General features: G+C 39.5%; 1 protein-coding gene across 1 annotated transcript in view; it reads left to right on the top strand.

Moving 5' to 3' along the window:
- Positions 1–27546, top strand: part of LOC132650957 (zinc finger protein 431-like) — a gene marked incomplete at its 3' end in the record, with an annotated part of 255891 nt that overhangs the window by 60510 nt on the left and 167835 nt on the right. The window contains exon 6 of the mRNA XM_060376276.1: positions 12973–12985. Coding sequence (XP_060232259.1) covers positions 12973–12985 — 13 coding nt within the window. The remainder of the gene's footprint in view (positions 1–12972; positions 12986–27546) is intronic.

The raw sequence follows: 27546 nt of genomic DNA, 5'->3' as shown, positions 1-27546 counted from the left end.
TGCAGTGTATTCCTCTGTGGCCTGGTAAGGCTAGGTGTGGGGAACACACCTGCAGGGTAAGCCCTCAGGAGGCAGAGGCAGGAGGATCACATTTCCAATAATTTTTAAAGATTTATTTATTATTTATTCAACATTCTACCTGCACACTAGATCTCAGTATAGATGGTTGTGAACTACCATGTGGTTGCTGGGAATTGAACTCATGGAAGAATAGTGAGTAGTACTCTTAACCTCTGAGCCACCTCTCCAGTCTCATCCAAGAACATTTTTAAGAAGGAATTTATGGTATTAATTTGTTCATGGCCCTTCCTTCCTTCCTTCCTTCCTTCCTTCCTTCCTTCCTTCTTTCCTTCCTTCTTTCCTTCCTTCCTTCCTTCCTCCCTCACTCCCTTCCTTCTTTCCTTCCTTCTGATTTTTTGTTTATTTATTTATTTATTATACAGTATTCTGCCTGCATGTACCACTGCAAGCCATTCGAGGGCATGAGAGCTCACTATAGGTGGTTGTGAGCCACTATGTGATTGCGGGGAATTGAACTCAGGACCTTTACAAGAGCAGCCAATGCTCTTAGCATCTGAGCTACCTCTCTAGCACTGGCCCCACTTTTCCTTACTTCATGTTGCTCAAATTTTCAAAAACAGAAATGAATGTGTTATGAACATCTGTAGAAGGAGGCATTGTTTTTCAAGGAAGAAAATGAAAACATGATTAACGAATGTAATAATTCTTTTCTATGGTCACACATAAGTTTGAATGAATACTGTCAAGTTCATCTAAATGGCTTATGTCAACATGTGGTGAATTAAATTTATCATTGTGTTTTCAGGATGATGTTTCTTATGACTACTAGGAGGCTATATGCTGCCTTAGCTGATCTAACTGAATGGATGAGTAAATTGCACCTATTCATGGAGAGGTGGGAAGGCCAGCCTTGACCTTGTGATCCTCCTGTCTCAGCCTTCTGAATGCTGGGGTTCTAGGCTTGGGCTGCTAAAGCGAGAACATTGAAGCAGATGGTACATTTATCTGTTTGTGGGAATTATCACCTTTTAAGAATTCCAAACTTGGTATGTTTAATGCATCTTACACATTTAATAAGATATTAAAATGTATCGATGTCAGGCAATCCCTAATCAACTATAATTCCAACTTTAAGGGATCCACTATCCTCTTCTATCATCTATGGACACACACACACACACACACACAACATATGTGTCTTTTAAAAAGTAAATATGCAATCACAACTAGGAAAGCACATTTTGAAGCAATGTGCAACTGAGAAGCACTGTGATGATATGACCTTGACGTGCAGAATATTTCCTCAAGTGTTTCACACAATTCATCTTCAGTAGAAGGTTCTTACATGTTCTCTATACAAAATAAAAATAGAAACCTGTGTCTCCAGCTAGTCCTTGCCTCATGGGTCTTCTCTAGTTTCTCCTGCCATTTTTGACTTTTTTTGTTTTCAACCCATTAAGAATTTTTGTAAGGGAGATTTAAAAATTGAAATAAAATAAAGATTTAAATCTTTCTTCCATCTACCATTTTTCTATAAACTCTACTGTGTGCCTTCCTTGTGAAAGGAACCCAGCAAAGTGCCAGCAGGTGTAGCTCTGATGTTTGGTTTATTATTATTATTGTTATTATTATTTTGGATTTTTTAGACATGTTTCTCTGTGTAACCCTGGCTGTCTTGGACTTGCTCTGTAGACCAGGCTGACCTCAAACTCACAGAGATCCTCCTGCCTCTGCCTCCCCAGTGCTGGGATTAAAGGTCTTTACCACCATACTTGGTAGGACATTCTCATAGCCCGGTTGAAGTCATACTATGTAACTTAGGGCATGTCCAGACATGTGAGTGTGAAGAGCTGGCAAGGGGTGCAAGCCCTTGTTTTTGGAGACAGAGTTTCTCTGTGTGAGCTTGCATTTCCTGGACTCGCTTTGCAAACTCAGATGCCTTGGAACTGATACCTGCCTCTGCTTGCTCCACTGATGGTCACAGGTGTGTGATGCCACACCTGGCTTTTTGTTATACTCTTTAAAAATGATTTATAATCTCTGCATATGTGTCTGCCTTCCTGAGACCAGCCCTGTTTTGACAGGAGAGTTGGCACTCACTAAAAGAAAGGAGTCAAGTCTGCCTACCCTGAGCATAAGGTACTCTACTCTCAAATACTGAGTCAGTGAGGATGTGGGCTCAAGCTATAGCTTGTAATAAAAAGATCTTCATGTGTTCTGCAATGGCTCGACTCCTGGTGGTCTTTTGTGGTCTCACAAACTGGGCACAACAGAGGCAGTCCCATGAAAGACTTATACTTTCAGAACAGCCATAAGTGCTCTTCAGTTAGACCTTAGAAAAGTGGGTTATGGCAGAGCATAGAAAACTCAGTTATGGTCCTCCAGTGCCATCAGGTGAAATTCTTAACACTGGGCCTGGTAGAAGCTGTGTTACAGTTATCACAACTGTACAGGTATTCATCAGTCCTAGTACACAAGGTCCACCAAAGAGGCTGTCAAGGAATGGCCAATAAGGGGTAAAGATAGCCCAACAGAAATCGTTATTAGGCTCTGGACATACCAATGTTACCACATCACTGCAGAGGAAGCAGCAGCAACAGCAGATGATCAAGAGATGGCTTAGAATTCTGGTATTGCCCTCATCAATGAGGCAAGGCTTAGTAATCCCCAAAATTACAGGAACCCACAGCAGAGATAACAGAGACCCACAAAGCTGTGCCAAACGATGACCAGAGGACCCTAAAATGTGGAGCAGATTACTTGTTTGGGGAAGTGGCTTTATCTCACAGACACACACTTTCGTATTTCATAAAGAGGAAATTGTTAGGCTCCAGTTTTCCAGAAATCGTTAAAATGATTAATGTGTCTATTATTAATAAAAAGATCGAAGAAAAAATATGAGGGATATATGTGGATAGAGATACAGATGTTCATTCACATGGAAATACCATAAAAGCATGAAACCAGAAGCCATAATGTACACAAAGGAACAGTATGTATATATGTATATACATTTATATATGTATATACATAAATACAGCATTGACACCCCTCAAGTATACCCCTGAGTTTTTCTGTTGCCATCTGCTGTTGCTCATGGGACCTACATGTTAGTCTGGTTTGTTGCTCCAATGAAACCCCCTTGGAGAAAACTAAGTTTTTAATTTATTATTAATATTATTATTTAAAGAGGTAGTGAGTGTTCTTTTTGGAGGGAGGGAAACTTTATGATTCATGGTATAGGGTATAGTTCTTTTTATTATGGAAGATTTGTTTATTATTTGTACAGTATTCTGTCTGCATGCCAGAGGAGGTAGCCAGGTCTCACTATAGATGATTATGAGCTGCCATGTGGGTGCTGGGAATCGAACCCAAAACCTTTGGAAGAACAGCTGGTGCTCTTAAGCTCTGTGCAATCTCTACAGGTCCCTTATTTTTTATTTTTATTTATTCATTTTACATCCCTGTCATAGACCCCTTTCTCTTCTTCTCCCAGGCCTACCCTCCCTGTTTCCCCTGTCACCACTCACCTGGCTCCTCAGAGAATGAGATCACTCTTCCCCATACCCACCCACCCACACCAGCATATCATGGTCACATCTGGACTGAGCGCATCCTCTTCCCTTGTGGCCTGGTGAGGTAGCCCCAACAGGGTAAAATGATAGAAAAGCTAGCTTGTGGGTCAGTTTCTGATTACGGCAGAGCAAAGCACCAATCTGTATGGCTGTGCTCCAAAGCACAACTGTAGCATTTAGATTTCTCTGTAGATCCCTGGCCTGTGAAGACTCAGGCTCCTGGCCATCCAAGCAGTGTTGGATCAAGGTTTCTTCTCATGGAGTGGGCCTCCTGAAACCCAAGCAGATATTAGTTGGTCACTTCCATGACGTTTGTGCTACAAGCCCACCAGCAAAATTTAGACAGGTTACCATTGGAGAGTGAAGGGGGTATGGCTGGGTTGGTGTGTACTTTTCTCTTCCAATGGAATGCAGCGTATGTTCCAGTATCATGAACAGTAGTCCATAGGGGGTGAAGGATCTAGGTAGGCACCAGCTGGGATTCTCTGTGTCTAATGACTTGCGGAGGTGTTGTCCTCAGCAACAGAATCTTACTATCAGGTTGAGGAGAGCATGAGAGGATGGACTCAGGTTGGGTGGCCCCAGGCCCTGCTTTGATCTAGCACAGACTCCTCCCGCGTCCTGACCCCACAGGACTCTGGGAGGAGGCTGGCTCTCAAGACACTCCTTTGTGTGTTTTTATTAAATTGAAATAAATACATAGTATTAAATTAAGCACATCACCTCTATAAAGCTAGTTAGTAAGTGACACGTGTATGCCACCAGAGGGCAAGGATCCCTTGAGAGATGGGTCGAGCGCCACCGTGTGGTCACTGGGGATGGAACCCGGCACCTTGGGAAGAGATACGGATTCTGTGTCACTGAACCCTGGAAGTTTGGATGGCAGGCGTGAGCCACAAAGTCCACCTTTTTCTTTTTCTTTTTTTAGATCCGTCCGTCCGTCCGTCCATCCCTCCCTCCCTCCCACCCTCTCTCCCTCCCTCCCTCCCTTCTACAGCATTCTGCCCGTGCACCAGAAGAGGGCAGCAGATCTTATTATAGATAATCGTGAGCCACAATGGGGTTGCTGGGAACTGAACTCAGGACCTTTGGAAGAGCAGCCAGCAGTGCTGTTAACCTCTGAGACAACTCTCCAGCCTCCAGCTTTAAAAAAAAAAAAAAAAAAAAAAAAATTAAAAAAACAAATTTCTGTGTGAGCGCGTTTCTTCTTTCTTAGAACAGCTCTGCTTTGACTGGGAGAGTCGAAATGACTAATAAAAGTGGGTAGGTACCCCAGGATTTCTTCTCCAAGGACCAGGGACCGGCTAGACTGTTTCTAATCAGGAGAATTATAACTGCATATTTTCACTGCACACAAGCAGCTTCTAGCAGCCCATCACGTTTACTTCCGATACTGGGGGCGTGGCGATGACATCACGAACTGGCACCAAAAGCCTTGTGATACTGAAGATGGTGAGGAGCGAAGGGCAGGGACATTTACAGAACCCCGGGAACCAGGGAAAATGCTGTGTGAGCTGTGGCGAAGGGAAAGGGTTCGGGGAATACTTCTGGGTCCTGACAAAGCAAGGATACAGAGGGTGGCGTGGAAGGGCGTAAGCAGTGCGCACAACATTCTGGAAATTGTATTTCCGCGTCTGCGACTCTAAACCAGAAGACAGGATGAGACCTGCATATGTGACTACAAACAATCCCAGAAGGCCTTGCCCCGAGGCCTGCCATGTTTGTAGTTCTCACAGAGGCTTGCAGCCGGCAAAATGCACTCTGGGATTGTTTGTAGTTCCCTGGCTAGGGAGTGCTCTGCTCTAGGAATTCTGCAGGTCCACCGTTCACCTCCATGTCTGGGACATTTCATCAGTAGTTCATTGCTCTGTCATAAGGATGTTCACAGTCGTACAAGATAAAACAGATAATTTTTCTCTAAGAGACACCTATAATACAACATGAGTGGCTAGATGTGGGGCTGAAATGCAGAAGATAGATTCAGAACCTGGAAGGCTACTAAGACAGGGGCGATTGGACCAGGACTGTGGAGAATGTTAAGTGGAACGCGAGGACCCACAAGCATACATGCCATGTTTTCAATGTCGTATGTAATGTTGAAAAAGCAGGCACATGAGGAAAACTTTAAGGTTATAATATTCCAAGAACCTGACAGTCGGTGGGAATTCAAAGTTCAAGAGGTAGCAGGGCACCTCTTCGATTTCCTAGTTCTGGAATCATTCTGTATCCTGTTATTTTCAGGTATTTCAGACCGAACAGAAAGCATCTTTTTGGGCTAGAAATGGACTGTAGTTTTCACATCAGATAGGTAATAGCATATAATTTTTGAGGATTCTCTTAGAAATCCCTTACCTAAAACTCAAAAGTTGACTTCTCATGCCTGGTGTTGGAGTTCTTGTTAGATGGAAGGACCATTGTCATCACAGGGACAACGTTTCATTTAAACTAAATTTTCGTTTTATACCACTTATATGGATTATACATATCTTAGGTAGATAGTTACTAGTATGATTCCGTGTTACTTTTTCAGGCATCCTTACTGTTATTTTTACCTTCCTCCCTTTTGTATTTCTCTCATTCTCACCTCCTGATTATTATAACCCCCTCATGTTTTCCCCCTTTCCTCTTTCAAATCACTTAAAATCTTCTACTTTTTGCTGCTCCCACAACAACTCCATTCTCATCTGGGAAATGCTCTTTTTGTCATTCCTTGTTATTTCAATTACTGCCAGATATGGTCTCACATCTGAGTACATACATACTCAGATTAAAGCTAGGAACCTTAGAGGAGAGAATATGTGAAGTTTGTCTGTCTGTGTTCACATTATCTCATATAACATGATTTTTTTTCTAGTTCCATCTCTTTACCTGCAAAATTTTTATACTACTCAATAGCAATTCATTTTAAAATCATGAGCTAAAGAGGTAATATTTAGTTCGTTTTTCAGGCTATAATATAATTATATAATTTTGTGCCTTCTCTTTTCTTCCCTCCAAACTTTCCCATATACCTCTCCTGTTTCTCTCTTAAATTCATGTTTTTTTTTTGGTTAATTGGTATTATACTCTTAACATTAGTTGCTCAGTTTAATAATGTGGCTTCCATGGATGTTTTCAGGGCTGATTGTTTGGTTTTGGATAACTGATTGTACGCTCTTTCCTGGGAAGAATATTTATCCCACTCTCAGCCTTTATCAGTTCCCTGTAGATTTTTGCATATGATTGAGGCCAGTGGTTTCTTTCTGGAGCACATTCACATGTCTTATATTTTTCAACTTTCAGTCCATGTTTATGCAGGTATATTGGTAAGTGTTGTTTTTTTTTTCTTTATTTGTTATATTGGTAAGTCTTATGGCTGTGGCTTCTGGTATTATTAGGAGACACAGTACCAGAACCTACTCTGATTTTCTTTTTATAAACTTTTTTCATCAGCTGTGCTGCATGATCTCTGAGGCTTAGATCTGGGAATTGTTTTGTAGATATGTGTGAGTGTTCTCCAGGATTCTGCCTTATGATTGGTTGTGCTTTTCAGTTATGATTGTTGCTGTAAAGAAAAGCTTCTTTCATCAGTCATAAACTGATGAAACTTTACTTATCTGAGAACTTTACTTATCTGTGTGCATTATTAAAAATATTTAGGTTATGGTGTTTATATTCATGAATGGACTTACATGTATTGTAGGGATTTATGTAGATAATTCAGAGAATGGTTGCTTAAAACTCTCGCAAATATTTACTATTATCGCACTGACTTTCTTCTTTTATATATTTATCCATCTTCATATTTAGAGTCCCTCCCCCACATTATCCAAGTCAGATCAATTATACCCTGCCATTGTATGTTTTCTTGTTTCTACAGTTATTCCGTGGTGAATATTCACATCTGAATATTTGGAGCTAGATGCCCCAGAGTATAGAATGGGAGATATTTGTCTTCTGAATATGGGTTACCTTAATTATAATTTTTCTCTTACATATATTTATGTGTGATATTTTTCTTATCGATTTATCGTGTTAAATATATTTATGGGTTTCCATTTCTTACCTATTGTGGATAGAATAATAATGAACATGACTTAGCAAGTATTTCTAAGTGAGATATCTAGTCATTTTTACATATGTAAAGGAAAAGAGAACAGTTTCATTCAGTAGATTTATTTATATCTTTTACACAATTCTCTATACTGATATCTGGAATGACTCAACCTTTTTAAAAGTCCGTCCCCTTTGCAGAGATCGACTTTTTTTGCCTGTTATAAAGAGACTCTCAAATACCACCCAATGCCTTGTTATACCCCCCAAAATAACAAAGAGAAGAAGTATTTAGTTCTTGTACTACTTATCTCAGTTACTGTCATGTAATTACATTTGGAATATTTATATTGTCTATGAATTGAATTCATAAGTAACATGAATAATATACTAAAATTTTAGCAGCAGCTTCTCTTCTGAAATAAAATGTCTGTGATTGTGAGACAAAGTGAGGGGCTCTTATTTTTGTTTAAATATACATTTCAGAAAAATTTCTGAAAAGTAGGTAAGTAATTTATTTTTAGTATACTAATAGGTTTTATTAGATAAACCAATACATCAAAATTATCAGTTTTTGTATGGTATTTTTTTGTTTTTCAAACATCTCAAAGAGTTTTTATCAGGCCTTAAGAGAATAATGTAGCACTTTGGAAAAAAGATGCACCCCAGCATCCCTGCACTGGAGGCCAGAATGGAGAAGACTTCCACAGCCACCATGGCTTTGCCCTTGGTGCTCTGGTAGACAGGGATGAAGGTGACCCAGACACTGCAGAACATCAGCATGCTGAATGTCAGAAACTTGGCCTCATTGAATGTGTCAGGCAGATTCCTCACCAGGAAAGCCACAGTGAAGCTCCGTAAGGCCAGGGTACCTAAGTAAGCCAGCACACAGTAGAAAACTGTAACTGAGCCCTTGCTGCATAAAATGATGATATGAGCATGTTCAGAGTGTTCATCTGTGTCAATATAGGGAGGTGAGGTTCCCAGCCAGACTCCACAGAGAATAAGTTGAATCAGGACACAGATGGGGATGACAGCATTATAGATGCCTGAGACAAACAACCTTCTCATTGTTCTCCCTGGTTTCATGACTAAAGGCCAGAATTACAGTTATAGTTTTTGCCAAAACAGTGGAAATAGCCAAGGTGAACACAACTGCAAAGGTTATTTGTTGTAGTATGCAGGAGATTGTGTTTGGGTGGCCAATGAAGAGAAAGGAACAGAGGAAGCAGAGGAGGATGGAGATAAACAGGATGTAGCTGAGAGTCTGGTTATTGGCCTTAACAATGGCTGATCCTCAGTGTTTGAGAAAGATCCCCAAAACTGCGGTTGTGCTGACACATAATCACAGAGCTGTGCAAGCCAGAGCCATACCCAGAGGATCTTCAAAGGACAGGAAGGTCACTGCCTTGGGCAGGCACTGGTTTCTCTCAGGGTTTGGGTATGCTTGACTTAGGCAAGGGATGCACTTGTGCTCATCTGTGTGGACAAAGTGATTCAACATTTCTGCTTTTACAGTCGTTTGGTCATTGCACATTTAATTCATGATAATGCTTTCCAATGATGTGTGTATCCCAGCATAATCTGCATCCTGACACTGCCAAGAACATGAACTCTTTATTATTCCCAATTCCACTGTTCATCTTGTTTAATTAACAATAAGCTTTCTGTTCAACAGTTTATCACTGTTTCTTAAGGGCAGTGAAATATATCTTACTCACTTTGAAATAAAGTAAAACTGTCAAGTAATCCTTCAAATGCTTTTTAAAATTACTTTGAGTTTCTAGGTATGTATACATTGTATTTTAATGACATCAGTGTATAAAAATACACTTCCTTTCTATCATCATGAGTTTTTCTCATTTTTCTTGTTACTCACATTTTCAGTGGATATTTGTTACCCCTCTTCTATGTAATTTTTCTGTAGTACTATGTCTATAAGTTAGATAGATCCCATCTCCATGGCCTATGGAATAATTCTGATTTGGCAGTTAAATATCCAATACTTGCATCAACAAACTCCAGCTTTAAGCTCAGACCAACCATTACCTATCTCAGCTGTGGAAGTTTCAAATAAATTTTTACAGTCTTTGACATCCTTTGACCCAGTATAGGACTCTTTGTCTTTCATTATTAATTCTAGGATAATACTGGGAATTGTTCTAATTTTCACTCTTGTTCTTCCAGTCATTTTCTGAAGACTAAAAAATGACCTACATGTCATACAATAGTACCATAAATCTTTAAAATATTAAATCAGAAAGGGGATTGTCACAGCCATTTTTAGTGAAATTGGTGAGAGTCATTAAGCCAGCACAGCTGCTTGATGCAATTCAAGCAAAACTGAGAAGATTGTTAAAAAATCATTGTTCTTTTGTCTCTAACTTTTGGATTCTTTTTTTCTCTGTATTGCATTACTGGGTATTTTCTGCACTATGATTCAATTTCTCTCTACAGAAAAAATATTTCTGAGTCTTTTTTTTTAATTAGGCATATTTTTTTAAATTACAGCTCATTTACTTTGTATCTCAACAGTAGCCTCCTTGCTCATTGCTTGTCAATCTCACCCTCCCACCCTTATGTCCACCCATGCCACTCTCTAACTCCTCTGATAGGGAGTTCCTCTTCCCCTATTATCTGACTCTAGCCTATCAGGTGTCATCAGGACTGGCTACATTTTAAGGGAAATAGGGACTGTCTGTTTGATCACCTCCCCCCTGATGTGGGAGTAGCCTTATCAGGCCACCAAGGAAAACAGTGCATCCAGTCCTGATGAGACTGGATACGTTATGTTTAGATGAAGGGGGAGGTCCTCTCCTATCAGTGGACTTGGAGAGGGGTATGGGAGGATATGAGGAAGGGTGGGTGGGATTGGGAGAGAATTATGGAGGGGGCTACAGCTGGGATACAAAATGAATAAACTTTAATTAATATAAAAAGTACAACAATGTACAAGAGATGGATAAGTTTTAGATTTGCCTTAGCAACCATGATTCAAACATGAATTCAACAATAATACAACAATCTAGATAGACCTAAACTGCCTTATGAGGAAATTCAAAAAGTCACAAAAGAGAAAGGAAGGATGAAAGATCAAAAAAAGGAGAATCCAAGATTGTGGAGAACAGTGTTCACCATATCTGAAGAGCAGAGGATCAGAGACTCTGAGACTAGTGAGTGAATAGGTGGCTATGTCTACTGCATCAAGTTTGATGCTTCCTGTTCTGAAAAAGACATTCAGAATTGGAATCTATGTGATCCAGGTCCCCACTGAACATCTCACTGGTCCAGGAGTAGCAAACTGTGGGCCACCTGCCCTTCCACATATTCCAGTGAGTTTGGATCCCCAGATTCATGGCCTCTCAGCTGTCGCAGCCAGACTCCAGATCCCTCCCATTACCCTGAGGGCAGCATCATGATTCCTAGGACAGCATCCCAGCTACCAAGCCACAGTTCTGTTGGTCACCCTGTGGACACCAGGTGAATAATAGAATCTTATGGTTCCTTTATACAAGATGGCAGAGCTCAGAGAAATCTGAGTACTGGGAGTAAAGTTTTGGGCAGCCCTGTAAGTTGCAGTCCAACTTTCTTCTGAGGAATACTACAGATGCCACTTGGGCATGGAGCCTTTTAAGTCACTTACACCCAAAAGGCTTATGACCAACACCAGCACCCCAAAATTCAGGGTTCTAGTATATCCATGACCTCTGACTTTTGGTTCACCAGCCTCAGCATATTTGTTTGCCCACACACTGCCCTCTGCCCTGCCTTTCAAGACACTGGCATCTTAATTGTCAGCATCCATTCTTGAGTTACTGCACATTTGACTTCTTCCTGAACACTACATTCCAAAGACAGGTGGATCCAGTCTTTGGTGTGGGTTTCAAGAACAAACAGCTAAGGCTACAGAAAACCAGATGGCTAAAGGCCAGCCTAAAAACAGAGTCAACAAAAACCAGGACATCATGGCTCCACCAGAAACACACACCTCAAACAATGGATATTCTAATGCAGCTGAAAAACAGAAAAAAAGACTTTAAATCAATGTGTATGCAGTTATTAGAAGCATATTAAGAGGAAAAGAACAAACCTCTCAAAAAATACAGGGAAATACAAAGCAAACAAAGAGAGACCATCTTAGACTAGAAACCACAATCAAAAGGTGAAGGAAATGATTAAAATTGTTCAAGTCTAGAATACAGAATTAGAAAATCAACAAAGAAAACACAGAGAAAAACCAAGAGATGTCATACTTAAGAGAAGAGATCAAGGACCGCAGAGATAAGCATCACCAACAGAATATAAGAGATGGAGGAGAGAATCTCAGGCATTGAAGATACAATTGAAGAAACTGATTCAAATCTCAAAGAAAACATTAAAAGGAAAAGTTCAATGACTCCATGAAATGATGAAATGTAAGCATAATAAGGAATAGATTACATGATTCCAGGCTCCAAGATGCAGAATATATCTTTAATAAAACCATAAAACAAAATTTTTTTCCAACCTTAAGAAAGAGATAATTTTAAACATACAAAAGGATTACAGTACACCAAATAGACTAAACCAGAAAAGAAAAATCCTCTTGCCACATAATAATCAAAACAATAAATCTACACAACAAAGAAAAAATATTAAAAACAGTAAGGAAAAATGATCAAGTAACATATGAAGGCAGACCTATCAGAATCACACAAGACTTTCCAACAAAGACTATGAAAGCAAGGAGAGCCTCAGAGGATGTCATTCAGACAATAAGAGACCACATATGCCAACCCAGATTTCTGTACCCAACAAAATTTACAATCAACAGAGATGGAGGAAACAAGATATTCCATAACAAAGCTAAATTTGAACAATGTTAATGCACCATTCTGGACCTATGGAAACTTATAGAAGGAAAACCACAACCCAATGAGAACTACACCCATGAAACACAGGATATAGATAACTCAAGAACAAAATAATCAAAAGGAAAAAAGCACACAAACACATTATCTGCACCAACTTCTAAATAAAAGGAACTAAAATTCATTGGTGACTAATGACTATCAACATCAATAAACTCAAAAAGACAAAGGCTAGCAGAATAGTTACAGAAACAAGATCCAACATTCTGCTGCATACAATAAACACACTTCAGCCATAAAGACAGACACCACCTAGGAGTAAAGTGTTGGAAGAAGGTTTTCCAATCAAATGGACCCATAGAGAAAGTGGAAGTACCATCCTAATATCTAATTAAATAATCTTCCACCAAAGAAATGGTGAAAGATATTTAATCTGCATCAAAGAAAATTCCATCATGAGGACAACAATATCACACCTATGCCCCAAACACAAGGGCACCTGCATTTGTAAAAGAAACATTATTAAAGCTTAAATCATACATCAGTCTCAGCACAGTAATAGTGAGAGACTTCAACACCTCACTCTCACCAAGTGACAGATCATTGGGAAAGAAGCTAAATAGTGAAATAATGAAGCTTACCGAGGTCATGAGTAAAATACCTAATTGACGTCTACAGAACTTTTCTCCCAGGCACAAATATACCTTCTTCTCTGCACATCACGGAACCCTCTCCAAAACTGAACATTTAGTCAGACACAAAGCAAGTATAAACAGACATAAGATGATTGAAATAATCCTTTGTATCCAATTATACCACCATGTTCTAAAGCTGGACTTCAACAATGACAGAAAGCACAATGCCTACACACACAGATGGAACCCAAACAACTCTATTCAATGACAGGTATGTGAGGGAAGAAATAAAAAAAAATAATTAAAGACTTCATAGCATTCAATGAAAATGAAGGCAGAACATGCCCACACTTGTGGTATACAATGAAAGCATTTCTAAGAGGAAAGTACATAGAACTCAGTGCCTTCATATAGAAATTTGAGATGTATCATACAAGCAATTTAATGACACACCTGAAAAACCCAGAAAAAAAACAAAAACAAAACAACAACAACAAAAAGACACAAGATGTTGACAGGACCAAGAGGAGTAGACAGCTGGAAATAATGAAATTCAGTGCTAAAATCATTATAATAAAAAGTAAATGATTCAAAGAACCAAAAAAAAAAAACAAACAAACAAACCAAAAAAAAAAAAAAAAAACATGACAAAAACAAAAACAAACAAACAAAAAAAAAAACAAGAACCCAAGAGGCAATTCTTTTGGAAAATCAAACAGATAAACAAATGTTTAGCCAAGGTAACTAAAAGGCAGAAAGACACTATCCAAATTAACAACAACAATAAAGGGAGATATAAGGACAGAAGCCAAGGAATAGGTCTTCAAAGGCCTATACATCACAAAATTTCAAAATGTATATGAAATGGACAATTTTCTTGATAAATTACCCTTACCAAAGTTAAATCAAGAACAGGTAAATAAATGGAAAATTTGTAACTCCCCCAAGGAAACAGAAGTAGTCATCAAAAGTCTCATTTAAAAAAGTCTAGGGCCAGATGGTTTCAGCTCAGAATTCTACCAAACCTTCAAAGAAGAGCTAATACCAATACTCTTCAAACTATTACATAAAATAGAAACAGAAGGAACATTACCAAACTCATTCTATGAAGCCACAGTCACTTTGATACCTAAACTGCTCAAAGACCCAAGAAAAAGAATTAACTTCAGACGAATTATCTTATGAACATTGATGCAAAAATACTCAGTAAAATACGTTCAAACCAAATCCAAGAACACATAAAATATATTATCCACCATAAGCACATAGACTTTACCCGAGGAATGTAGAGGCGGCTCATTCTATGGAAATCCATCAATGTAATTCACCACATAAAAAGAAGGAAAATAATCACATGATCATTTCTAAAAATTCAACACCTATTCATGTTTAACGTTTTGGAGAGATCAGGGATATAAGGCACAACCCTAAACATAGTAAAGACAATATACAACAAGCCTATAGCCAACATAAAATTAAACAGAAACTCAAATCAATTCCACTGAAATCAAGATGGGACAAAGCAAGGCTGCCTGATCTCTCCATATCTCTTCAACATAGGACTTGAAGTTATAAAGAACACTGCAAGGAATTTAACCTATAGATCTAAGAATATAAAGAATATTTAATTTTTCCACATTTGCTTGTTTGCAATAAAACATAAAAATTTCCGTTTGTTATGCAGTTGTCTAAGGGTTGGCCATTTTGAATAAAATAAATATAGATTCTCATCATTATAATGTATTTCTGACTTCATTTTTTTTGTAAAAATTTTCATTTTAAAAATAACATAATTGCTTCACTATGCCTTTTCTTGTTTGGTGGCTCCTGGACCCACCTTATATTCATTCTCTCTCAAATTCATGCCCTTTTTTCAATAAATATTGTGTTTGTATCTTTGTGTATGTGTGTGTTTGTATTCAAAATGCAACCTGCTCGTTCCATATGATGTTACTTGTATATGTTATCACATGGTTGAACACAACCCTAAACAGGCAGCTATATTTTAATTTACAAAGACATGCTTTTTCTACTAATGTAAATACTGAAAATGGCAACTGTAAGTGTTGTAAATGCAGTTCCATTTCTTGTGCATTCAAGAAACATCCACAAATGCACTTTTCCTGGAGTTATTTTCAGGCAAGAATCATTAAGTTTTTCTAATTACAGAAATACAAATCAATCCTGGAAAACTGGCAAACTCACGTACAATGGCCAACCTTTAGCATGGATCATTGCAAGAGCTGAGATGGCCATTCTAAGCACAAAGGTAGGTTTTTAAATTTTGAGTGCATATGACACAATAGCATGAGAACTCCCATTCAAATATTGTGTGAAATCAGCAAGTGGTTACTAATGAATTCATGGATGAGTGAAAGACCCATAGGGAACAGCACTGATTATGACACCAAGCTCACTTTTTAACTTTCCCCATGTACATTCCCAAGCAGTGTGAGGAAAGGTATTAGTTTTTTACCTGTCTGGTTGGTAATGTGCTGTTCTGGACAAAATACACAAGAAAAACAGCAGACGGGTATTTCTTCTTGTAGAACTTTCCAGAATCCTGGACCACAGCTTTGTGCACAAACAGATTGAGGAGTCTGAAGGCAACACAGAAAAACGTCATAATATTGCACATTTGTTTAAAATTATTTAGGCTAAAAAACTTATATGAACTGAGCTCCCGCCACGCAGAGAGCAGCTGCGCGCGCCCAGCTCACCAGTACAGACAAGCTGCTTGTTCCAGTGCAAAAGAGATTGGGAATCCCTGTCCAGAGAGGGCCCCACAGGAAAGGAAGAAACCGTGCTGCTGGGGTCACCTAGGCATTGCCTGGGGAAAGTCTAGCAGACCACAGATAGCAAACAGGGGAGTACGCCCAGCCATCACAGATCTGGGCCTAAGCAGGGAGCACAGAAGTATTGGGGACCCAGCTCCTGCAGGGTAGCAGGCGAGCACATGATCCACCAGCCCAGAGGCCTGCTTTGTACCAACTACTCCTTACAGACAGAACTGTGGGCCCCAAGACACCAGAGTCTTAGAGACACTGTCTGGAGAAACCCTCACAAGGAACAAGGAACAAAGCAAAGAGAACGGACTTAGGCAACCCAGTATATCCCCGGAAAAGGTCCCACAGACTGGTCCAACCCAGGGAACTGCTGTGCTCCAGATAGCCTGCTGTTACCAAGAGAGCAGTACTCACCCGCCACAGATTACCTCCTGGGTTCTGGGGCACAGAGCCCCAACCTCAGACCTACAAAAGACCAGGAACCCTGAGATCAACCCCCAGATACTGCTCCAAGGGGCAACCAGTTATCCCTAACAAAACCGACCAAACCACGGGACACACAGGTTACAGCAGCTGATCACTAAATTTACAGCAAGAAACCCAGAAGGAGGGCAGCTGTCTCCAGGACTTCTCCCAGTGAGAGGAGAGCCCTCTTGACCAATCAGGACCACAGTTACCACCCAGGTCTCTATGCCTGAGGTGAGCTGTAGCAACTCCTGAAAAACACCAGACATCCAGGGACTATACCCAAAAAGCTGGGAAGGCTTCCTTGAGGAAAAACCATCTTCCTGCTAAAGGGATTCTCTCCACTACAACAGTCCAGGAACAACCAGAAACTAAATTCAAACAACTAAGATAGCCCAATGGGTAGAGGACAGTGTAAAAGTTGAACCAACAAAAGCCAGAGCATTATGGCATCTCCAGAACCCAGTTATCCAGGGGCAAATAGCCCTAGACACCCCAGCATAAATGAAATTCAAGGAGATGACCTAACATCTATGCTCAAGAAGATGATAACAGAGGAAACAAATAAAATATGAAAAGAAATAGAAGAAGCTGCAGCCAAACGGTATGTGGCCTTTAAAGAGGAAATGCTTAAATCACTGAATGAAATAAAAGAAACAGGGGATTGTTCAAACAAACAGCTGAAGGAATTGACGGAAAAACATGAAAATACAGTCAGACAGGGAAGGAAACCAACAAAATAGCTCAAGACCTGAAGATAGAATTGGAAAAATTAAAAAAAAAAATGGAAGAAAGTGTGGTGAGAAAGAACTTAGGGAAGAAAGCAGGAACTACAGAGGTTAGCATAACCAATACACTACAAGAAATGGAAGAAAGAATCTCAGGTGTAGAAGATACAATGGAAGAAATAGATGTATCTGTCAAAGAAAATGTTAAATCTAAAAAATTCCTGACACAGACCGTCCAAGAAATTCAGGACAACATAAAAAGACAAAACCTAAGAATATTAGGAATAGAGGAAAAAGAAGGTTCCCTGCACCAAGGCCCAGAAAATATTTTCAACAAAATCATTGAAGAAAATTTCCCCGACCTAAAGGAGAGGCCAATCAGAATACAAGAGGCCTATAGAACACCCAATAAATTAGACCAGAAAAGAAAATCCTCCTGCCACATAATAATCAAAACCGTAAGTATACAGAACAAAGAAAAAATACTAAAAGCTGCAAGAGAAAAAGGCCAAGTAACCTATAATGGCAAACCCATTAGAATCACACCTGACTTTTCAACAGAGACTATGAAAGCCAGAAGGGCCTGGACAGATATCATGCAGACCCTAAGAGAACACAGATGTCAGCCCAGGCTACTATAACCTGCAAAACTCTCAGTCCTCATAGACGGAGAAAACAAGATATTCAATGACAAAAACAAATTTCAACAATACCTACAAACAAATCCAGCATTACAGAAGACACTGGAAGGGAAAATAAAACCCAAGAAAGCTAGCTATATTCAAGAAAACACAGGAAATAAATAACCCCACTACAGTAAAACAAAAAGCAACCAAGCACACAACCGTATGACCACAGGAAACATCAAATTCAAAGGATCTAACAGCCACTGGTCATTACTGTCTCTCAATATCAGTGGACTTAATTCTACAATAAAATGACACAGACTAACAGAATGGATGCTTAAACAAAAGCCAGTAATCTGTTGTATACAAGAAACACACCTAAGTCACAAAGATAGACATTACCTGAGGGTAAAGGGATGGAAGACAGCTTTTCAAGCAAATGGATGCAAGAAGCAAGCAGGAGTAGCCATTCTAATATCTGATAAAAATAGTCTTTCAACCAAAATTAATCAAAAGAGATGGGGAAGGACACTTCATACTCATCAAGGGAAAATTCCACCAAGAAGACATCACAATCCTGAACATCTATGCCCCAAATACAAGGACACCCATATTTGTGAAAGAAATATTGATAAAACTTAAACCACATATAGATCCCCACACACTAATAGTAGGAGACTTCAACACCCCACTCTCAACAAAGGACAGGTCAACAAAACAGAAATTAAACAAAGAAACAATATCTCTAACAAAGGTCATGAATCAAATGGACCTAACAGACATTTACAGAACATTACACCCAAACACAAAAGAATTTACCTTCTTCTCAGCACCTCATGGAACCTTCTCCAAAACAGACCACATAGTTGGTCACAAAGCAAGCCTCAACAAATACAGGAAGATTGAAATAATCCCTTGTATCCGGTCTGATCACCATGGAATAAAGCTGGACCTCAGTAACAACAGAAATAGCAAAAAGCCTACACATACATGGAAACTGAACAACTTACTACTAAAAGACAGCTGGGTCAGGGAAGAAATAAAGAAAGAAATTAAAATCTTCCTAGAACTCAATGAAAATGAAGACACAACATACCCAAACTTGTGGGACACAATGAAAGCACTGCTAAGAGGAAAATTCATAGCACTAAGTGCCTTCAAGAAGAAATTTGAGACAGCGCATTAAAGCAACTTAATGGCTCACTTAAAAACCCTAGAAAAAGAAGAAGCAGACACACCAAGAAGGAGCAGACAGCTGGAAATAATCAAACTCAGGGCTGAAATCAATCAATTAGAAACAAATAAAACAATTCAAAGAATCAATGAAACCAAGAGCTGGTTCTTTGAGAAAATCAACAAGATAGACAAACCCTTAGCCAAGCTAACTAAAAGGCATCGAGACACCATCCAAATCAACGAAATCAGAAATGAAAAGGGGGACATAACTACAGACACTGAGGAAATCCAAGCAATCATTAGGACTTACTTCAGAAGTCTATATGGAACAAAATTTGAAAATTGAAATGAAACGGAAAATTTTCTTGATCGATTCCACTTACCAAAGCTAAATCAGGACCAGGTAAATCAATTAAATAGTCCTATATCTCCCAAGGAAATAGAAGCAGTCATCGAAAGTCTCCCATCCAAAAAAAGCCCAGGACCTGATGGTTTCAGCGCAGAATTCTACCAGACATTCAAAAAAGAGCTAACTCCAATTCTCTTCAAACTATTCCACAAAATCGAAACAGAAGCAACATTACCAAACTCATTCTATGAAGCCACAGTCACCTTGGTACCTAAACCTCACAAAGACCCAACCAAAAAAGAGAACTTCAGGCCAATCTCCCTTATGAACATTGATGCAAAAATACTCAACAAAATACTCGCAAACCGAATACAAGAACACATCACAGATATCATCCACCATGACCAAGTAGGCTTCATCCCAGGTATGCAGGGGTGGTTCAATATACGGAAATCCATCAATGTGATCCACCATATTAACAAATTGAAAGAAAAAAACCATATGATCCTCTCCCTAGATGCTGAAAAAGCCTTTGACAAAATCCAACATCCATTCATGTTTAAAGTATTGGAGAGATCAGGGATACAAGGCACATATCTAAACATAGTAAAGGTAATATACAGCAAACCTATAGTCAACATCAAACTGAACAGAGAGAAACTTAAAGCAATCCCACTGAAATCAAGGACAAGACAAGGCTGCCCACTCTCTCCATATCTCTTCAACATAGTGCTGGAAGTCCTTGCTAGAGCAATAAGACAGTTGAAGGAGATCAAGGGGATACAAATTGGAAAGGAAGAAGTCAAATTATCACTATTTGCAGATGATATGATAGTACATGTGAGTGACCCCAAAAACTCTACCAGGGAACTCCTACAGCTGATAAACACCTTCAGCAAAGTGGATACAAAATTAACTAAAAAAAATCAGTAGCCCTCCTGTATACAAAAGACAAAAGGGCTGAGAAAGAAATTAGGGAAACAACACCCTTCACAATAGCCACAGATGACATAAGGTACCTCGGAGTAACCCTAACCAAGGAAGTCAAAGACTTGTATGAAAAAAAAAAAATTCAAATCTCTGAAGAAAGAACTAGAAGAAGATATGAGAAGATGGATAGATCTCCCATGCTCATGGATTGGCAGGATTAACATAGTAAAAATGGCCATCTTACCAAAAGCAATCTACAGATTCAATGCAATGCCCATCAAATTACCAACACAGTTTTTTACAGACCTGGAAAGAAAAATTCTCAACTTCATCTGGAATAACAAGAAACCCAGAATTGCTAAAACAATCCTCTACAATAAAAGATCTTCCGGAGGTATCTCCATCCCTGATCTTAAGTTGTACTATAGAGCAACAGTTTTAAAAACTTCATGGTACTGGCATAGAAACAGAATGGTGGATCTATGGAACCGAACAGAGGACCCAGAAATAAACCCACACACTTATGGACACCTGATCTTTGACAAAGATGATAAAACCATACAATGGAAAAAAGATAGCATCTTCAACAAATGGTGCTGGTCTAACTGGATGTCTACATGTAGAAAAATGAAAATAGATCCATACTTGTCACCCTGCACAAAACAGAAGTCCAAGTGGATCAAAGACCTCAACATAAAACCAGACACATTAAATCGGCTTGAAAAAAAAGTGGGAAATACCCTAGAACTCATTGGTACAGGGGAAAACTTCCTGAACAGAACACCAACAGCACAAGTTCTAAGAGCAACAATCAATAAATGGGACCTCATGAAACTGAAAAGGTTCTGCAAAGCAAAGGACACCGTCATCAAAACAAAACGACCACCTACAGATTGGGAAAGAATCTTCACCAACCCTTTATCTGACAGAGGACTCATATCCAGTATATATAAATAACTAAAGAAGCTGAAAAGCAGCAAACCAAGTAATCCAATTAAAAAATGGGGAACAGAGCTAAACAGAGAATTCTCTGTAGAGGAATACCGAATGGCAGAGAAGCACTTAAAGAAATGCTCAACCTCACTAGCCATTAGGGAAATGCAAATCAAAACAACCCTGAGATTTCACCTTACACCCATGAGAATGGCCAAGATAAAAAACTCAAGTGACAACACATGCTGGAGAGGTTGTGGAGAAAGGGGAACTCTTCTCCACTGCTGGTGGGAATGTAAACTTGTACAACCACTCTGGAAATCAATCTGGCACTTTCTCAGACAACTAGGAATAGCGCTTCCTCAAGATCCAGCCATACCACTACTGGGCATATATCCAAAAGAGGCTCAAGTACACAAAAAGGACATTTGCTCAACCATGTTTGTAGCAGCTTTATTTGTAATAGCCAGAAGCTGGAAACAACCCAGATGCCCCTCAACTGAAGAATGGATGCAGAAATTGTGGTACATCTACACAATGGAATATTACTCAGCAATGAAAAATAAGGAAATCATGAAATTTGCAGGTAAATGGTGGGATCTGGAAAGGATCATCCTGAGTGAGTTGTCCCAGAAGCAAAAAGACACACATGGTATATACTCACTCATATAGACATACAACATAGGACAAACCCACTAAAACCTGTGCATCTAAAGAAACTAAGCAAGAGAGAGGACCCTAACTAAAATGTCCAATCCCCATCCAGAAAGGCAAAGAGGATGGACATCAGAAGAAGAAGAAAACAGGAAACAAACTAGGAACCTACCACAGAGGGCCTCTGAAAGCCTCTGCCCTTCAGACTATCAAAGCAGATGCTGAGCCTGATGGGCAACTGTTGGGCAGAGTGAATGGAATTTTAGGTAAGAACTGGGAAATAGTAAGAGCTGGAGAGGACAGGGTCTCCACAAGGAGAGCAACAGAACAAGAAAATTTGAACACAGGGAACTTCCCAGAGACTCATACTCCAACCAAGGACTATTCATGGAGATAACCCAGAACCCCTGCACAGATGTAGCCCAGGGCAGTTCAGAGTCCAATTGGGTTACATAGTAATGTGAAGAGGGACTGCCTCTGACATAATCTGATTGGCCTGCTCTTTGATCACCTCCCCCTGGGGGGGAGCAGCCTTACCAGGCCATATTAGAGGACAATGCAGCCACTTTTGATGTGAACTGACAGACTAAGATCAGAAAGGAGAGGAGAACCTCCCCTATTAGTGGACTTGGGGAGTGGCATGCAAGCAGAGGGAGGAGGGAGGGTGGGATTGGGAGGGGAGGAGGGAGGGGCTTATGGGGGATGCAGAATGAATAAAGTGTAATTGATGAAAAATTAAAATAATATGTTGCTCTTCATTTAAAAAGGCTGGAGATTCTTCAATGCAAAATGTTTGCTTATGCTCTTTTAAAGAAATTTTAAAGAAGTACTGCAGCTCCATATTAGCCCAGGATTATACAGGGTTATATTCAGATCATTGTTAACCATTATAGGGCATATAGTATCCTCTAACTCACCATGGAACATACCCATATTTATAATTTAAAAAAATCTAACGAATTTAGATTATTACAAGAATTTTAAAAATGAAACAATAGTAATTATAAAAACATTGCAACCAGGACTCCCATCACCTAGTGGGATTTCCCAAAACACTTACAAAATTATTTTTAGATTTAAAAGACTGCTTTTTTTTCCATTCCTTTGCATCCTGAGGATTACCATAGATTTGCTTTTAGTCTCCCTTCTATTATTTTAAGGAACCTATGAAACGTTATCATTGGAGTATGCTGCTACAGGCCATGGCAAATTGTCCTACTTTATTTCAGCAATGTGTAGTTAATGCCATTAATCCAGTACAAAAAAGTGTCCTTCTATTTATATCATTCATTATATGGATAATATTTTATTAGCCTTTCCTATAGCTCAAGATGTTATGGCTTGCTATACAGATCTATCTAAGATTTTGTCCCTAGCAGGATTAAAAATTGCTCCAAAAAGTACAAACTAGAGATCCATATAGTTATTTAGGTTTTAATTTATTTTCTCTGGCTATTGAACATCAAAAAGTACAAAATAAAAAAAAATTAAAGACTCTTAATGATTTTTAAAAATTATTGGGAGATATAAATTGGCTTAGGCCATACCTAAAATTAACCACTGGACAACTTATGCCATTGTTTAATGTTCTAAAAGAGGATTTAGCTCCTACTTTCTCCCCAAACACATTGACCCCAGAGGCTCAAGATATATGATTAATAATAATAATAAAGGCTTTTTATAAAAATCAATTTGTAACACATTGGGATCCAGATAATCCTCTCTTATTACTTGTATTTCAAACACAGTCAACTCCTACTGGATTGTTATGGCAATCTAATCCTCTATTGTGGATCCACTTGTCAGCTAGTCCCAATAAAGTTATTTTGCCTTATTATGAGGCTATTGCCCACGTCATTGTGTTGGGATACACCCAGGCAAGAGCTTACTTTGGAATTGAGCCTTCCAAGATTATTATACCATATAGTAAAGCTCAGACTAATTGGCTTTATGCCAATTCAGATAAATGGTTAATTTCTTTGGCTACACCTAGATAATCATTACCCTTCCAATAAGATTATTCAATTTTTTTTTTACTTTACATAGGGTTGTTTTCCTACTTTAACTTTCCTAAAGTTAAAAATAAACCTTTAAAATGCTTGTTTTTTATGATGATAATGCTAAAAAAAAATCTGGCTATACTGTTAATAGACAAAAAGTTATTTTTCAAGTTCCAGAGTTATCTGCTCAACTTGCAAAATTTATGGCTATCCATGCAGTTTTACAACATTTTTCTGAGCCTTTTAATTTGTTTACTGATAGTGTTTATATTGCTCAAGCTATTCCTAAGCTAAAACTGCAAGCCAGATTCTTTCTACCACTTGGGCTAGTCAAATGTTTGCTCAGATTCAAGGACTTATTCAGGCTCATCATATTCCTTTTGCTATTACTCATGTTAGAGCACATTCTGGCCATCCTGGACCTCTTGCTTTAGGTAACAAAGCCTTAATAACCTTGGCTCAAAAAACACCTATACAAAAAGCTCAATTGGCTCATAAATTACACCATTTTAATAGTCACTCCTTACGTTTAACTTATGGCCTTACCAAAAAGCAAGCAAAAAAATGTTAAAAATTATAATAATTGTGATATTTTCTGTCCAGTACCTCATCTTGGGGTTAACCCCCGAGAGCTGACCCGAGGTCAGGTATAGCAAATGGATGTGACTCATTTTATAAAATTTTTTAAAAAATAAATTTTGTTTATGTAACTATTAATATGTTTACAAGATTTATTTTTACTACCTTGCATTATAGAGAAGCTGCATGCCATAATATAGATCATTTTTTGGCTGCATTTGCTGTTCTTGGTGTGCCATACCAAATTAAAACTGATAATGGACCAGCCTATAGCAACAAGCCCTTTCAAATTTTTTGTAAAAAATTATTTATTAAACATGTAACAGGTATTCCTTATAATCCTATGGGCCAACGCATGGTTAAAGATGCCCATGCCACCACTAAGATATATTTACAAAAGAAAAAAAGGGGGAAATATGTCCTCCTTGTTCATCCAGAGCTCAATTTAAAATTTTTTAACTTTGGACAAACATGGCAAATCTGCAGCTAAACAATTTTGGCACCCTAAAACCTCCATGGTTAAATGGAGGGACCCCTTGAATAATACATGGCATGGACCCGACCACATTTTAATTTGGGGATGAGGCTATGTTTGTGGGTTTTGTTTGTTTTGTTTTTGCAGGTTAAAGATGCTGCTTGATGGCTGCCAGAAAGACTGGTGCAACAAGTGGATTACTTCAAGGAACAAGGTCATTCTCCAAGTTACAATATTGCTGTTCCTGCTGCAGCTGATTCATCCATTGAAGGCTAAAATACACTTTTAGGCCTTAGTACCCAATCCCTCTCTTGTTCTCCCTGTACATGTTAGCACACCTTTGTTTAGCTGGTCTGGTACTATTTATCTTTGTCATTGCCAAATATGTCCACTTAGCTCAACAGCGACAAGCTAGATTTAAGGTCATTGAAACAGCAGCATGCTGTGACTCCCTCGCCCCAGGTAAGGGCTTGGCTTGCCCAGCTCAAACGTCAGCTTTAAATTCTCCTTTCCTCTGTGATGGTCCGGTTAGTCAATAACGGGTTCTGGGTGATCGGATATTTATAAACCTAAGACACGGAAATCCCCCTATAAGCAGGATTCTCCCATGACAGGTAAGATATTTATCGGGAATCACCCCCACCTAAGAGAGGCATAGTCCCTTTGCTTTAATTCAAAAGGGAGGAATTGTGGCAGCCTTTTTGCAGTTAAGGGCAAATTTGGAGTTAATGGCATCTGAGCAGTGGAATTCAGCTTCTTGGCTTTGGCTATTTTCCAAAGTCCAGTTTCTCATAAACTGACCTTGGTGGTCCTACATCAGACTGCTCTGACCTTGAGAAACTCTGTGAAATCATAGTAACCAGACAGTAGGCTCTGTGTAACCTTGAGTGAGCTCTCCTATGTTTTGACCAAGTAAAGCTCCTACGCTGGAAAATGCTTGTACTTTTTTGCCTACTTAAGAGTTAACCTGACATCCATTAAATTGATACCTGGATCAGCATGTAGACTTGGTATCCTCTGTGTCACCATGTCTCTCTCTCTCTATCTCTCTCTCTCTCTCTCCCTCTCCCTCTCTCTCTCTCTGAGCCTTCTCTCAGGTGGTACTCAGGTATCACCTCTGGCTGGTGACAAGGAACTAGACCTGGAATGCATTGGGAAGTGTATTTCACTGAAATTAAACCACCAGGTATGGCAATAAATATCTCCTATTTTTTGTGGACACTTTCTCAGGATGGGTGGAAGCTTTCCCACAAAGAAAGAAACCACCCTGGTCATGGCCAAAAAAATTCTGGAAGACATTTTTCCTCAGTAAGGTATTCCAAAGGTAATTGGGTCAGACAATGGGCCGGCATTCATTGCTCAGTTAAGGCAGGAGGTGGCCAGATTTCTGGGGCTTAACTGTAAGTTACATTGTGCTTATAGATCCCAAAGTTCAGGACAGGTAGAGAGAATGAATAGGACTCTCAAAGAGACTCTCACCAAATTGACCATGGAGACTGATGGTGACTGGGCGGTGATCCTTCCTTTAGCCCTCTTTAGAGTCAGAAATACTCTCTCCATATTAGGCTTAACTCCCTTCGAACTACTATGTGGGGTTCCTGCTACCCTGACTCTTCTTTGGGACCCCCTTGACATAACTAGTGGTAACTCTGACTTGTTGTCCAGGCTGAAACGACTGCAACTTATTCAGAAAGAGAATTTGAGCAAGGTTGGCAGTGCATCTGCCCAGGTCCTTGGAGGTGCTCCATCAGTTCCAGGTTGGATATGGTGTACTTGTTATGACACCGCAGCCAGAATCTGGAACCTCGGTGGAAGGTTCATTATTGTGTCCTGCTCAACACCCCAACAGCCGTCAAAGTAGAGAGCATTGCAGCTTGGTTCCATGGGTCACATGTCAAGCCTGCTCTTCATCAACCTGCTGACACCTGGAAAGTCCAAGCTTCTAGCAACCTGTTAAAACTGAAACTCATCAGGGACAATGACAGACAATGGTACCTCTGGGTGGTGCTGTTTGCACTCAATTGGGTAACTATTGATGGGAGCTTTGGTGATCCTCACCAGGCTCGCAAGGCCCTGGAAGCAATATATGGTAAACCCTGTGATTGCAAGGGTGGGGTGATGAATGGCAGAGTCTTACTAAATGGTGAGATTTGGGGGCCCAACAAGGCCTATGCTCAAGTTGAGTGTGGTGATACATGGGCATATAGAGCCCTACAACCTTCAGAGAGCACTCCAAGTTTAGAATGGCATTGTGTAACCAAACCGAAAATGATTCCTGATGTAAATTTGTGCCCCACGCCTTACCCTTGTGATACCTACCAACAGGCTGTGCATAGCAGTTGCTATAGGGTTGTGCAACAATGTAATGGAAAAGATAACATCACCTATTTCACTGCCATATTAAACCAAGTCAGGGAGGAGATGAGGATAGATGATTGGTTCCACAGTGTGCCAACAGGAGGCCATGGATCTAAATTACTCCAAGCCCCTTGTTCAGGGATGGTAGGGAAGCCTGTATGCTGAAGAATGGTACCTCCCATTCACCTCTCAGTTGGAGGAGGGCTGCAGGATCAGGTCAGACAAGAACAGGTTAAACAATGCATTGAAGAGTTAATAGAAGAAATACTCGTCCCTCAATTACCACCCTCTGGTTCTTCCTGATAGTAGGGGAAACTTTATTTTAGACCCCTAGACTGTAGATGTTATTACTGCCACTCATAGCCTCCTAAATG

Source organism: Meriones unguiculatus, assembly GCF_030254825.1.
Source record: "Meriones unguiculatus strain TT.TT164.6M chromosome 13 unlocalized genomic scaffold, Bangor_MerUng_6.1 Chr13_unordered_Scaffold_37, whole genome shotgun sequence".
Lineage (NCBI taxonomy): Eukaryota > Metazoa > Chordata > Mammalia > Rodentia > Muridae > Meriones > Meriones unguiculatus.
This window is presented reverse-complemented; position numbering and strand designations above follow the sequence as displayed.